Source organism: Astatotilapia calliptera, unplaced genomic scaffold, assembly GCF_900246225.1.
Source record: "Astatotilapia calliptera unplaced genomic scaffold, fAstCal1.2 U_scaffold_29, whole genome shotgun sequence".
In the NCBI taxonomy this organism is placed as follows: Eukaryota; Metazoa; Chordata; class Actinopteri; order Cichliformes; family Cichlidae; genus Astatotilapia; species Astatotilapia calliptera.
In genome coordinates, this window is record NW_020535766.1 from 18457 (window position 1) to 34453 (window position 15997).

At 45.7% G+C, this 15997-nt stretch overlaps 1 protein-coding gene and 1 pseudogene across 1 annotated transcript in view; both read left to right on the plus strand.

The window, feature by feature from the left end:
* LOC113017925 (uncharacterized) overlaps positions 1-15997 on the plus strand; it is a 203616-nt gene that overhangs the window by 12103 nt on the left and 175516 nt on the right. Inside the window, exon 4 of the mRNA XM_026161023.1 lies at positions 353-460. Within this exon, the coding sequence (XP_026016808.1) occupies positions 353-460 (108 nt within the window). The remainder of the gene's footprint in view (positions 1-352; positions 461-15997) is intronic.
* LOC113017924 (myelin-oligodendrocyte glycoprotein-like) lies at positions 2160-10792 on the plus strand (annotated as a pseudogene).

A 15997-nucleotide genomic window follows, 5' to 3' on the forward strand; every position in this document is an offset into this window, starting at 1 on the left:
ACATACGACAGTATGCAGGTACAGAGTTTTGGAGGTGGGCTGCAGGCTTTCCCCTCAAGTTAGACATTAAAAAAGTGCTTGTGTTTTATGTGCTGCTTCTTCCACTGGATTATATGTAAATGACTGGATTGAGTCCTTTTGAGTGGACTGAGCCCACAAATAGCTGGAGCTCGGTCACTTCTGTGGTCACTTTCTGTCTTTTTTAGTCCTGATGAGACATGACCTTTGTGACCTTTGTCATCACTCAGTTAGTTTCCTGTTCTTTTCTCAGTCTGATGTTGTGTTCACTGCTCTTTCAGTTTGGTTGTGGATTTTAAATAATTGATCCTGTTGACTTCATTCTTTGTTACAGAGCCGTACATGTTCCCAGCTGAGGCCTCGGTCCTCCTGGCCTTCCTGCTTGTTGCACTTGCTGTCATTGTGGGTCTTTCAGTATATGTGAGGAGATTACTCAACAAAGGTATGGTGTGTGTGTGTGTGTGTGTGTGTTTTTACTCCTGTTCACACAGTTACTTCCCCATGTTTCACCAAAGCTCTTGCTCATGGGGGTCATATGATTGTTGGGATCTTAGTTTTCTTTGTATTATTGTGGGGTCTACGTTACAATACAAAGCTCTTTAACACAACTGCAGTTGTGATTTGTATAAATAAAATTCAACCGAATTGAACTGAACATTTTAATCAAATTAAAATGTTGAGAAATCAAACCAGCTGACCAGTTTCAGTTTCAGTTTTATTTGTCATATGCAAGTTAGCACAGGGTCAACATTGCAATGAAATGTGTTTGACGAGCAGCAGTCACTCAGCAGCATGGTACAGTAGGAGAAGATATAATAAAAAAAATAAAAATAATAAAAAAAAATAGAAAAATAGTAAAGAGCAAAATATTAGAGAGACGTGGTCAAAGAGAAAAGATGACTAAATATATATATGTATATATAAATATAAATATATGTACACTAGTGATTAAATAAAAATCTTGAAAAGAAATATGACGGGGGGCAGATGGGATATTGCACAGGAATGAGCAGCAGAAAATTACAGTATTGCACTTTTAAATATAAATATCAATAACAATAAAGTGGAGTGATCGGTGCAGATTAAACAGAGTACTTGTGAAGCTGCAGGGTAGCTTCTGAGTGCTGTGTTGTGTGTGTTTAAGTGTTGTGGTTGAGGTGTCGTATGGCTTGGTGGTAAAAACTGTTCTTTAGTCTTGTAGTCTGAGCAGACAGGCTCCTGTAACGTCTGCCAGATGGTAACAAGGAGAACAGCTGATGTGCTGGGTGGCTGTGGGTTCACCTTCAGTTCTTCAGGTTCCCCCTGTCTACACCCACTAAAACAAATTGGATATTGGAATATGTGTATTTTAAAAACTAATATTGTTTGACAACTAAACAAATCACATGCAGCTGAAGTGCAGACTTTCAACTTTAATTCTGTGGGTTGAACAAAAAGGTTCCATGAAAATGTGAAGAACTAAAACATTTTTAACATGATGCCTTCATCTCAGGGGCTCAAAAGTAATTAGACAAATTAATTAACTGAAGTCTTGAACTCATGGACATCACCTGAAGTCTAGTCTTCAACAAGTGAAATGCTCAGTTGGGATAAGATCAGGTGACTGACTTGGCCATTCAAGAGTTTTCTACTACTATTCTACTTTGATTAAATAAACTTCTGGGTTGCTTTGGCTGTATGCTTTGGGTCATAATCTATCTGTACTTTGAAACGCAGCCCAATCAGTGTGACTGCATTTAGCTGGATTTGAGCAGCCAGTATGTCTCTGAACACCTCAGATTTGATTCGGCTGCTTCAATCGTGTGTCACATCGTCACTAATCAGCATTGTCCTAGTGCCACTGGCAGTGCATGCCCAAACCATCACGCAGTGTTACAGGTGATGCAGTATACTTTGTATCATGAGCTGTTCCACACCTTCTCCATACTTTTTTCTTCCATAGGCCAATCAAGCCTTTGTAATCTTGAGGGTGATGAGTGGCTTTCACTTTGCAGTGAACCCTCTGTATTTACTTTCATGCTGTCTTCTGTTTATGGTGGACGTGGACAGGTTTTTGCAGGAAACAATAAAACCCTGAACTTCCTGGGCTGTGGGCCGTGTCGTGGCGCCATGCACTTGAAAGCAGCAGTTTTTCTAATGCACCACCTTCATGTTTCCTTCATATTTGAATCCCCCTGTAGATGCTGACAGGTAACCATGTCACACAGAGCTCAAGCCTTTGAATCCAGCTGTGACTGTTGATTTTCTATTGAATGGACTTTTTCAAATCCAGCTGTAGGCCTGTGTTTGTGAGCTCATTAACAGCTGTTTGTTTAGAGAGACGTGGTCCTCACAGGACAGCCACTACAAACATATGATTTTATAGAATATGATGCATTACTGCAGATTCAACACAATAGAAAGGATTTGAAATGAGCTCAGCCTTAAACATGTGCAGCAGTAATATTGATCCACAGACACTGATGGGAACATTTTTCTGCACAATAAGTACTTTGACTTTTCATACTTTATGTACAATTTGCCAGTACTGCAGTTTTGTGTGTAGTGAGGTGTTTTCATGGTGTTTTCTTGGTGCTTTTACTAAAGGAAGGCTTCTATCAAATTCTTCCACATGTTGTCAAACTGAGCTGTGTGATGAAGTGAGTGTGACAGAAACACTCAGACTGTGTTTCTCTGCTTCATCAAGTCAAATCTGGTCCTCAGAGACTGAATAAAGTCCTGTCCCACTAACAGCAGCTCCAACAGTCTGTTCACTGCTTTCTTCCTGTCAGTCTTCATCTTTCTGCTGCGTCTCCTCTTCACACTGACCACTTTCTATCTAACAGTGAGCTCCCAGTGAAGCAGCAGCATTCAGCCTGTTAGAGTCAACACAAATGTCTCCATCCAAGCTCATGTTGTGCTTTGTTGTCCTCTCAGTCCCCCAGGTGGAGGTGGATTCAGGGGTGGAGTCTGTCCAGCTGCCCTTCAACACCACACTTCACCTGCCTGAAGACGCTAAAGTGGAGTGGAAGATCAGTTCATATATATGGGAAGGTCCACGTGTATAAGAACGGCTCTGACCAGCCTGAAGAACAGGACCAGTCTTACAGAGACCGAACGAAGATGAATGAAGACCTGCTGAAAACTGGAGACCTCAGTCTGACCCTGAAATACCCCACAGACTGGGACAACAGGACCTACACCTGCACCGTCTACAGCAGGGAGGGAAACATCCTGCTGAAGAAACAAGTGGAGCTGAAAGTCAGAGGTCAGTGCTGTAGATACAGGTCAAAGGTCAGAGGTCATGCAGGAGTTTATTCTCTAAAAGCTTTTAGTTTGAATCTATTTTCAGTTCATTCAAATAAAATAAATTCTTTGATGTTTTGATCTAAAAGCCAAAAATGTCAGGCGGAGCAACTGTGTGTTTAAATGAACAGACTAAGAAGACCATTAAAATGATCCTAACTTCAAAATAAAAGCCTCCGGCATGATTTGAGTTTGGATCCAATCAATAGTTTTGTTAGTTTAGTCCAAATCAATGTAAATGTATAAATATCAATAGTTTTAAAGTTGCTGAGATCATTCAAACACTTTGATCCAGTCATTTGGATGTTGTCACATGTCAGGGTGGAGCAGCCATAAATACGAGGCTTTTATTGTGAAAATGCTGAGTGTGATGATCCAGAGGAGCCCATGGGGTGTTTGTGGCTGGATGCAAAGGTTTGTAGCTCTCCTTGTAAAGAGAAACAGCTTGAAGCTACAGAGGAGCGTCTGCAGAAGAAGACAGGGGAAAGAGGAAGAAGCTGAGGCCGCTGGAGAAAAGACAGGAAAAGGAAATCAGCTTCATTTGTTGGAGGCCGTTTGTTCATCACACTGAAATATTCCCACTTTAGAGACAGGAAACAAAGTGAAGTGTGGATTGATGTTTGTCTCCATGATTTGGGCCCTGGAGTCATTTCTTCATCTCCCACTTTAAGACATATTAATGTCAGCCTCACACGTCCCACAGTGGACACATTTCTATTTCTAGATGATATTTGGAGGATGGTCATGTGTTTCTCTGCTGTCACAGCTCTTTGTGATATTTGAGCGCAGCTGTAATGTTTGTGTGGTTAAAGCCACCAGACTCCACTGACAAAAACTCTCATTTTAGCCGGAGAACACGGGGCTGCTGTGGGACTTTGTGTTTGCAAAGGTTTCTATTGGAGGCATGTTTGCCTTTATTATATAGGTGCAGAGAGTAGACAGGAAAGTGGGGAGAGAGTGAGGGACACACAGGCACCTGTAGTAAGCCCCGCCTTCAGCCCACCTGCTCAGCCAGGTGAGCTATAGCGCTGCTTTAACATGTTGGTGTGATTGAGAGTGAATGAAAGTGAGTGATGGAGGCAGCAGGAAACTAACAGGCTGTTTGTTCTGAGAGGTCACATGACTGTTGTTCTCAGCAGAGTCTGATGATTTGATGAGACCATGAGAGCGGCTTCAGTTCCTCATCAGAAAGAGTCTGACAGAAGCTCCTCCCTCTGTACCCCAGTAGACTTCTATTAGACTGCTCCAGATTCCTGAGAGTTCACACAGAAAACTTTACAAACAGCCAAAGAAAAACTATTGAAAAGCTTCAAGATCACAAAGAGCTCTTTCACAGCACATATGAGCCATTAAGAAGTGCACATTTGTGTTTCCCACAGTCCATCATCCAATAATATCAAAGGACAAACTGTGAGGTAAAAAGCCTTCAGCTCTTTTTGAAGGAAGCAAAAAGACTTTGGTCCTGAGAGATGGTTCAAAACACAACTCAGACCTACCAAAGTATTATTTGTGCCAAACACATGAAGCCTTCAACTTTGTATGTGTCCAGTCAGTGTGGCAATAGAAGTCACTGTGAGGATTTTCAATGTGCTGTCAAAGAGCATCCAAACAATCAGGTGAGGATGAAGAGAATTAGTGTGGATGGACAGAAAATCCATATCCAGTGTGATTTAGGAGCAGCTCATATATAATGAGTGAAATGAAAGAAGAGCACAGACAGGAAGAACATGAGTGAGCAGACATTTTGGAGCTGCTGATCCACACAGGGCTGGATGGAAGGAGTGGGAGTCCATGATGGCTCAAAGTCTCTGATCTAACTGTTCCTGAGCCTCTCCCCCTGCCTCCTCTTTGGATCTTCTCCTCCTCTTCTTCCTTATCTGCCTCCTCCACCACTGCTCTCTCCTCCCTCATCTCCTCCTCAGCTGAACTGAAGTCAGGGCTGTAACATGAGGAAACGTGCAGAAATGACTGAGTCAGCATGTTGTTGAAGTGAGTTGAGTGATGGTGAGCAGATTAGATGTGCGAGCCTCCCTGTAGAGAAAAGCAGATCTTCTCCAGAGTTTCCCACCTCATGTTTTCCTGTGTCACAGCTGATTGTCACATCCTGGCTGTCACTAAATGAGTGGTCCAAAGGTGGAAGGAGGAGCACAGTTAGATTGTTCACCTCCTAACCTGTGAAATCAATCAGCTGAATGAAAAACACTGTGATCCTATGAGCTGCTATCAGGGCTGCTCCATTCTCAGGATTCTCATCTGGATGACTGAAGCAGATTATTGATGAAGTCAGCAAACAGCTTTCAAAATGGCTCTTTTTCCAGGGGAACTCCCTGAAATGTAAATCTCATTGGAATGAAGAAGAAGTCCAAAGGCGTGGTTAGGCCCAGACTTGTGGCTGTTTTCAATGTAAAGCCCATGTTGCAGGCAGCTGCTGCTCCTTACTGGCCCACAGCCTCCACTGATGGATGTGTCAGCTCACTTGTACTGTAGCCACGGGGAGAGCGATGGTGAAGCTGACAACCAGAGGTGTAGCGCTATTTGTTGAAGTAGCCCAGCTGTGCCATGGAAGCACAAGTTTCCAGAGATGATTGGACTGTGAGCAGAAATGATCCATGTTGGACTGAATTGAAGAACAGATCATAAAGTCCTCTGTGTGCCCAGCCCGTCTGTCTGAGCATCTTCATCAGTGTGCAGCTGATCTACAGCTAATGTGCTGATTGATGAGCAGCCTGTTCATGGTGATGATGAGAAACAGATTGGATTCAAAGCACAAATGAGTGAAAAAGGAGCAGCAGCCATGATAGAGCGAGTCCTCTGCTGACAGAAATAGTGGAGTGAAGGATTTGTGCAGCGTTTCTCTGTGAAAACAGCTGATTCAGATCAATGAGAGGAGGATGAAGGAGAAGCAGCATGTTTCTGATAGAAGCATCACTGCTGTGCTACAAACTGCTGGGACTGTGTGTGTGTGACGGCTCAGCTGGAGGCAGGATTGGTCCAGAGGAGAGCTGCTTTATTCCAGACTAACTCTTCTAGAAAGCTGACATCTGTGTGGAACAGCTGACCTGCACCATGTGGAAAAGAACAGCAACATGATTCAGCGTCAGATCCCGACACATCCACGGATTCATCCCGTTACAGGAACTGTGCCACACGTGGCCTCTGTTTGTTCTGCATTGATGCTGCAGGGATTTCTTCAAGTCACTATAATATAGTGTCAGATGGACACATGAAGCTAACACGGCACATCTTTGTGAGTCTGCAGCATGTTGACACACATGTCAGTGTTGTACAGATCTGAGAGCAGCACAAACAAACTCCATCAAAGTGATTTGTGCTGTTGCAGAGCTGTGTGACTGCATTTGTCTTCATTATGGACACATTTCTACAAATGGGACTAAACATGTGACCCTCTGCACATCCATGGCTCAACAGTGCACCCATTGGCTGGATGCAGCTTGTATTGTGGCTCCTCCCCCTTAGCTTCAGGTCAGTTTAGCTGTGTTTCCTCCAAATCCCAGAATTCCTGAGGAGCAGGAATATGTGGGGCTGGGCTCTAAACACTCAGGGTGAGGACTGAGTGAAGAGCTACAGGACAAAGTTTCAGCGCTGCGCTCACAGCTTTGAGACGTCCAATCAGCAACTGGTCCTGATAACATCTCCCCTCTCATTCCACATACATGAAGACTGCTAGAAGCAGCTATCAGCCACATCAGGCTCACATCATGCTTGCTATTAAACATGCTGCAGTCTGCAGTAAACTCCCTGCCACAAAGCTTTGAGTCTCCTCCAAATGCACCTGTAACAAGGTCACCTGCAGAAATAACTGTGTCCACGGGCAGAGTCACCAACACTCTGCACCAGAGCTAAACCTGCTTTGGAGCTAAAAAGCTGCTGTCAGGGTTTCCTGCAGAGCTTCAAATGTGGAGACTGAAAGCTGTGGACAGTTTCTGTGGCTGGATTATTTCATATGTGTTTGTTTCACTTTCAAAGGAAAGTGTTGGAATAAATCAGGTGTGTGACGCACACTTTACTGCAGATTGTTCTCAATGTAACACAAACAGCAATCAGAATGTGATTGATCCTGATGTGCTTGTTGCTTCTAGCAGTGTTGATGTATTTGCACAGAGAGGGGGAGATGTTATCAGAGTGTGTAAGTGATCAGATCTGATGCTGAATCATGTTCATGTACAGTCAGCTGATCCTCACAGTTCAGTTTGTAATCATGCAGCTCTCCTCTGATAAATCCTGAGCTCCACCTGAGTCTCAGTCCTCAGGACCTCACACAGTCCCAGCAGCTTCTATCAGCAGAGTTCTCCCTGATATCACAAACATATTGATCCTCCTTCAGCCTCCTCTCATTCATCTGTTTCCACAGAGAAACTCATCAGTGAAACCTGAGCTTACTGTGGATTATTCTGGTGGCTCCATCACTCTCTGCCTCACACGCCCTCATCTGCTGCTTTCCTCTGATTGGCTGCTCTGACAGAGTCATGATTGGCTGCATGTTTGTATAGAAAGCAGCACGTTGCTGGTAGATCAGCCATCAGCTCATGTTTGTGACTGCAGCATGGCACCAGTTTGCTCCTCGTGTTTCAGTCCCAGACTGACCTGCAGCTCTTTAGTAAATTCAGACAGCAGCTTTGTAACTGTTAGTAAATCTGACCATGAATATCATTATGACACCTCTGACCACTCATTCTGTCTTTATTGGCTTTCATACATGAAACACGCTTAAAGTCACCATTGAATCTAAACTGGATGAAAGCAGCTGTGAGTCACTGCAGCAGCTCTGTGCCAACAACCAACCAACACCTGGGTGGAGTCCCAGCTGAAGCTGAGAGACACTCAGAGACAGAAGCAGCTGTATGGAAGCGTTCTACAGGACGGCTGACACAAAGCTGATGTTACTGATGTCTCCTAGATAGATCTCATGGACCAAAGGCTCTCTGTGTCATCTCGGCTCCAGCTGAACTAAACAGAGTGAATTTGGGCTTTCAGGGAGGGGTGAAAGCAGATTCAGGTTTCATCATGTTTCTGTTCAAAACATTAAATCAAGCTGATGGGAAGTTGTAGAATCCTTCAGAATAAAAGCCTGACTATTCAGAGCTCCAACATTAAGAAGAGCAAAGTGAACCAAGGTGGGTGGAGGCAGCAGAGAAACTGTAGGGTGGAGCTGAATGCTTCATCAATGGGATGATGCAGCAGATTTCCTCCACCTTGCACAAACTGTCCTGTTAGTTATTATGACTGGAACATCCAAAATGTCTCCAGAGGCTCCGAGTCCAGCTGAACATGTATTAGTGTTTAGAGTGGAACTGAGGTGATAGGGACTAGGACCTGGGGGACGTCAGTCAGTGACGGAGCGGTCAGCAGGTGTGGGCAGGTGTGGACAGGTACTTGATGGAGTGTTTCCTGCTGGACTCCATATGATATGTTAGCAGAGAGGATCTGGCTCCTGATTGGTTGAAGTGGAGCCCATCTGCTGCAGAAAGATGCCTCCTGTCCCAGAAAACATTGAAGTTGTCTCTAAAGCCCAGGCTGTGGGAGTCACACACAGAGGAGAGCCAGGTGTGGAGGCCGAGCAGCCGCCCAAACGCCCCACGGCCACAGGTGGGAGTGGGGCCGCAGATACAAACACTACGGTGGGCTTGTTTCACAGCCTCACAAAGACACACAAAGTCCAGTTTGAGGAAGTGGGAGCGCTGTTTGGAGTCCGGTTGGTGCCCATGTGGATAAGGATGGTGTCGGCCTCCGGACGGGATCGTATTCTGCCAGGAAACTTGTCTAAAACGTCCCAGAGCGTCGGGCCGGGAAAAGACAGAGCGCACGCCTCCTTTATTGTGAAATTCCTCACCATGGTAACTGAACACATCAGCTGGTCTGCAGCAGGTCATGTTCAGAGTTTGAGGCTCAAAGTGTCCCATTTTCACTGATTGTTTCCCGACGACATGCTTCACGTGTGATATGGATCCTCTGCTGAAGGAATCTGCTTTCTATCCACAACCTGTTGATCCGTGTCTGACTAACAGCAGCGCAGGAAGCCCTGCAGTTACAGAGAAACTGTCTGAGTCGCATTGTTGCTGCAGTTTACCTGCAACTGCTGTGAAGAAAAAGTCTCACTGTGTTTGTGTTTGGTCCTAATCTGCTGCCTGTCTGTTTGACATGCTGGATTTCCAGCTGATCGATGACAGATTAGAAACTGATCAGTCTATTGATCACACAATATTCCATCAATAGAATTGATTTGACTTTGATTTGTGTAACAAAGTGATTTCCACGTCTCCTTCATGATGTGACAGTGTCAGAGCTGAATGCACTTGTAGAGTATCATGTTTTTATGGCTCACATTTAAAGTGTTCCAGCTCTAATGTACAGCTGTCATATTAGAAATAGAAGCAGCTCTGATTTTAGTGCTCAAAGAAATCTATGAAGTGATGAATTCACACATGAACAGTTTTCTGCAGCGTTCCTCTCGGCCTTATTTGCAGCTCCACTCTTGTTTTTGCTCTAATAATTATTTCTCTCCATGAGCTGTTTCTCTGCCTGAAGGAGGCGCCACTCCATCGCTTCATTTAGTGCAGAACAAGAGTCACATGATGCTGCTCTGAACACCAATCACACTTTGTACAGCTCATGTTGTGTTTGTTGTCCTCTCAGACTGTCAGGTGGAGGTGGAGGAGGGGGCGGAGTCTGTCCAGCTGCCCTTCAAAACCACACAAAACCTGCCTGAAGATAAACGGTGGTGTTGGTGGCGTAAGGAACCCAAACCATTAGTTTTAGTCCACGTGTATGATAACGGCTCTGACCAGCCTGAAGAACAGAACCAGGATTACAGAGACCGAACAAAGATGAATGAAGACCTGCTGAAAACCGGAGACCTCAGTCTGACCTTGAAATACCCCACAGAGAGAGACAGTGGGAGATACAGATGTGTGGTTGGAAGAAAGGAAGGAAATACCTGGAAGTTAACCAAATACAAAACAGTCCTGCTGAAAGTCAAAGGTATTTGTATCATATTTGTTTGTACCCATCTGAGTGTCTTCTCTGTGTGTGTGTGTGTGTGTGTGTGTGTTTGTGTGTCTCTGTGTGTGTGTGTGTGTGCGTGTGTGCGTGTGCGTGTGTGTGTGTGTGTGTGTGTGTGTGTGTGTGTGTGTGTGTGTGTCTCTGACTGTCTTGTGTCTCCTCTGCAGGGAGAGTTCAGGTCCAGGATCAAACAGGGGACATCAGGAACAGAAGCAGCTCCATTGATCCGACTCCTCTGATAGCTGATCAATCAGTTTGATCTGTGTGTTCTTTGATTATTGATCAGTGATGTCAGAGTGGAGTCAGTGTGATGTTGTTGTTGTGTGTTTGAGACTTTTAGTGTCCATGAAGGTCTCTGCTGCCGTAGATCCTCTGAACTGTGACAGAGGTCTCACTCTGGAGGAAACTCTCAGCACTTTCCAGCAGCTCCTCCATCATGGAGGACGTTCCCTCACTGTAACAGGTGGAGGAGAGAGGAGAGGAAGCACAGGTGGATCCTCTGAGGAAGAGGAGCGTTCCTACAAACCACACGATCACATGACCAGAGGACAAGCATGTGCAGAAACACATTAAAGTCAGCCTGTAAACACGTTTGTGTAAATTCTAGTCGTGTTTTTCTGTTCAAATAAAAGCAGAGAAAGCAGAACAAATGCTGAAGCTGTCTGTGTGGAATAAAGGAGTTACAGTACTCACACACACAGACACACACACACACACACACACACACACACACACACACACACACACATCTGTCCAGCAGCTGTCTGAGCTGCAGTCTGTATTGTGTGTGTAATATCTTCATGTTTCTAACATTACAGTTTTATCTTCAGGTGTAAAATCAGCTGCTCTGCTGTCTTCTCTCCTGATCCTGTGTGATTGATTCGATCCTGCAAACGCCACAAATTTCATTCCAGCTTTGATTTGAAAGCCAGCGAGTAAAAGGATCAGCGATAGTTTTCAGAGCGATGCCAAAGCTTGGGTTCCTCTCCTACAGCAGCTTTTCTTTTCTTTCTTTCTCTCCCTGTGAAATACAGCAGCTGGACTTTTGGCTGCAACACACTGTGAGACAAACTGCACACAAACAGTTTGTGTGTTTGCTGATGTTTGTTGAGCTGATAGAAACGCTGCATTTGAAATTAGCTGACACTTCAAAAACGTTCCTCCCTTTATGCTCGCTGCTCTTCAGCAGGGCTAGCTAGATGCTAAAGTAGCGCTAACACAACTTCAAGTCAAGTCAAGTCAACTTTATTTGTCAATTCTGCCACATGTACAGGACATACACAGAATAGAAATTGCGTTACTCTCAAACCCTAGTGATTAGAAAAATGTAAATAAAATAATTAAAAAGTAAAAATTTAAATAATACAATACAATTTTACGTATAACAAAAAAAAAAAGCTATGCAATATACAATATACAATATTCAAGTAAGGAGGCATAGTGGTGCAAAATAGGCAAATAGTGCAAATGGAGATTTAGTAGTGTACGGTAAGAGATAGTGTAACAACAAAGTCTTATGAGGTAATGGCAGTCCAATGCTCCACAAAGTGACTGGAGCAGGCCAGTGAGTGCGTCAGAGAGTGTGTGTGTGTGTGTGTGTGTGACAGAGTTCAGTGAGACCGTGGTGGAGAAGAGGGGAGAGGGGGGCAGAATCGGGAGGGAGTTTAGCTTCCTGACAGCCTGATGGATGAAGCTGTCCTTCAGCCTGCTGGTCCTGGCCTGGAGACTCCGCAGTCTCCTCCCTGACGGCAGCAGCTTGAAGAAGCTTTGCATTGGGTGCGTGGGATCAGCCGCTATGCAAAGGGATTTTTTAGTGAGACGGGTGCTGTAAATGTCCTGGAGGGAGGGGAGAGAGACACCAATGATCCTCTCTGCAGCTCTCACTATGCGTTGGAGGGTTCTATGGCAGGACGCATTGCAGGCTCCAAACCACACAGTGATGCAGCTCGACAGGATGCTCTCGATGGTGCCTCTGTAGAAAGTGTGCATGATGGGGGCTGGAGCTCCTGCTCTTCTTAGTTTGCGGAGAAAGAAGAGACGCTGCTGTGATTTCTTGGCCAGTGCTGTGGTGTTGTACGTCCAGGAGAGATCCTCTGTGATGTGCACACCCAAGAACTTGGTGCTGCTCACTCTCTCCACAGACGCTCCGTCAATGGTCAGAGGAGCATGTTGGGTGTGCATTCTCCTGAAGTCCACAACAATCTCCTTCGTCTTCTCCACATTCAGAGAGAGATTGTTGTCAGCACACCACGTGGCCAGGCGTCTCACCTCACTTCTGTAGTCGGTCTCATCCCTGTTGCTAATGAGACCCACCACCGTTGTGTCGTCCGCAAACTTGATGAAGAGGTTGGAGCTGTATGATGGAGTGCAGTCATGGGTCAGCAGAGTGAAGAGGAGGGGGCTCAGCACACATCCCTGCGGGGCCCCCGTGTTTAAAATGATGGTGCTGGATGTGTTACTGCCGACCCGTACTGCTTGAGGTCTTCCGGTGAGGAAATCCAACAGCCAGTTGCACAGTGAGGTGTTGAGCCCCAGCTGGACCAGTTTTTGAGTGAGCTGTTGGGGGATTATGGTGTTGAACTGAAATCTATGAACAGCATTCGAACATATGAATCTTTTTTGTCCAGGTGTGTGAGTGCCGAGTGGAGTGCAGTGGAGATGGCATCATCGGTTGAGCGATTGGGCCGATACGCAAACTGGAAGGGGTCCAGGGAGGGGGGCAGGACAGTCTTGATGTGCTGCATGACTAGTCGTTCGAAGCACTTCATCAGGATGGGAGTAAGTGCAACAGGACGGTAGTCATTAAAGCAGGAGGGAGATGACTTTTTTGGGACCGGAATGATTGTGGTGGCTTTAAAACATGTGGGGACGACAGCCTGGATGAGTGATATGTTGAAGATGTCTGTGAAGACATCAGTGAGTTCCACTGCACAGTCTCTCAGTGCACGACCAGGAATGTTGTCAGGACCCGGAGCTTTACGTGCACTGATCCTGCTGAGGGATCTCCTCACGCTGTCCGGGGACAGAGTCATCACCTGGTCACCAGGAGGGGGTGGGGTCTTCTGTGCAGTGGTGCTGTTTCGGACTTCAAAGCGAGCAAAGAAAGTGTTCAGCTCGTTCAGCAGGGGGATAGTACTTACCTGCAGTCGTTCAGCTGTCGTCCCAAAAACATCTCAAATAAAAAGAAGAAACAAAAAGAAGCTTTTCTGTCAGGGAGGCGGTGTCCTTCTCACCTTCAGACATGAGATTAGAAAGAGAGAGAGTTCAGATCACAGTGCAGATATGAATGAATGAATCGTGCTCGTCCTCACGGCTCCTGCATGCTTTTAAAAAAGTGTGTGTTCAGCTCTGATCTCCAATCTGTTCTTTTCTCTCTTTGTTTCCTGGGTTCATGATCATCATCACACCGTCTGAGGCTCCTAAATATCCACGTTTGCTTGTTTCACTTTCACACTCTGGGAGTCAAAGATGTTTCAGCTCCAAACTCACTGAGAGCTCCTCGTGCCCACCACGTGACCACAAACATCTTTGTGCTCACGTGCTGCTCGTGTCTGAGACGCTTTAGTTTGAAGGAGACAAACTGCAGACGCAGCATTTCCTGTTCCTGAGTGTAAACCTGAGCATTTGAAATGAGCTCCACAGGGAAGCTGTAGGTGACAGAGATGCTCACAGACTCACTGACGTTACAGTCTGTCAGCATCACGCAGTATCACAGACACACGGGAAGATTTAGTGCAAGTGCTGAGAGACACACAGCAGACATGTTGACTGGAAACATGTCAGACTGAAATAAAGCAGAAGCACATGTTAGCACATGCTAATATGATGTGGATGTGTTTAGTGTGGGAGCAGGACTCACCTGAGACACACCTGTGTGGATGCTGCTGCTTCCTGCTCTGCTCTTTCTGCTGATTCAGCGTCTTCATCAGAATCAGAATCAGAATCAGAATACTTTATTCATCCCGAGGGAAATTAGGGGTTACAGCAGGCAGCACGCTAATGGCGCATGCGCACTCACAAAGGAACCTTCTGACCAACTTTACACAAACATCACATTGGGGAGACATGTCAGAAGGTAGGCTGATAGGAAAAAACAACGAAAATACACTACATGAGGTAAGAGGAGGAGAAAAAAAAACTCCACTCAGACTGAGCTCCTGGTGGGAGAACAGTTTGATAACAGAAAAAACACCTCAGCACAAAAGCACATGACTATCAATACACCATAGAAACACGAGACAAGCAACAGGGGCGGGTAAAGGGTAAGAGAGAGCCGGCGTAGACAGCGCATCCGGTCCTGCAGCATCTGCGCTGGTCCAGTTGACTGCTATCTTCCCCGGTAGGGCACAAGCATCGAAGGCGTTGGAAAGGGAGGGGGATGAGTGAGTGCTTGTCAGTGTAAGTGTGTGTGTGTGTGTGTCCAGAGTTCAGCGGAGACAGTGTCCTTCGCACTATCAGGCTAAGTAAACAGTCTGCCAGCCAACCCAGGTGGCCTTCATGGGACGGGAAGAATAGTCATCACACAGTCGTTATCAGGGAGTTGTTTTGGTCGGCTCCAGCCTTGGGCCTGCAGCTGGCGCCGTGGTGTCCGAATGTTGAATATTGTTAATTTCTGTTTTGTGAGCAGCTCGAATTTTAGCACTCTGAGACAGGTCCCTCAACTTCGCGTTGAAGAGCTGCGAGCCTCCCCATGATGGTATCAAACTTCAGTTCCAAGGTGTTGTCAGTCTTTTGATTCTGAGACTTCACAACTGCAGTGATCCGTTCCGCGATGTTTTCCAACTGTCGCTCAAGGGTGTCATTTTGAGCAGGCCTCTCTCTGATGTTTCCCCTCATACGCTCAATGGTGTTGTTTTGAACCTTCACAGCAGCTGTAAGCGTCTCCAAGGTGTTGACCATATTACGTTCGTTGTGAGAGGTCGCACCTCGTCCCGGCGCTTCGAATTCAGCGGGCAGCCTTGTGAGGGTTTGAACAGCCGGTTCCGCTCTCTTATTTCTCTGATAAAGCAGGGCTAAGCCAACGCCGATCAGCATGAACCCTGTTATCATGGTTCCGAATAGGTAGATATCTTCAGCGTCCTCGATCGACAGTCCCGCCAGGCACACGGTCCTCCAGTTCTGCCACCCGTCCATCGTGTAACCGGCAGGGAAAGTCCCTCCAGGGCACTCAGGCTCTCCCGAGCCCAGGCTTCTCGTTGAGAAAAGGGTGTCAATAGCACTCAGGGACCAGTTGATCAAATCCATAATTCTCTTTTAGGTTTAGAGAACGACAGTGAGAGACTGTTCCAGGGAAAGTAATGCACACAAGACAAGACAAGGACATAGAGGCAAGCAGGGAAGATAAGGGGAAGGAGGAGAGGAGAAGTGCGACCGCCTTCGCTGAGAGCTCATCACATCTGAGGCTCTGTCACAGTTTGTTAACATCATCATGGACACAACACAAGCACATCTATGTGACATTTCCTATGGTTGTGATTGATGTGGATGTAGAACATGTCACTATCTCATTGTTTAATAAAGTAAATGTTCCATTAGAAACACAGACAGTAGAATTATAAACAGAGTTTGAAACACGAGACATTTGATGGAAGTTTGACCTCATTTGACCTTGAAGAGCTCAGAGCTCCAAAATGGCTCTAAAGAGCATTATTATCACTTTGACCTTCAGATCCAT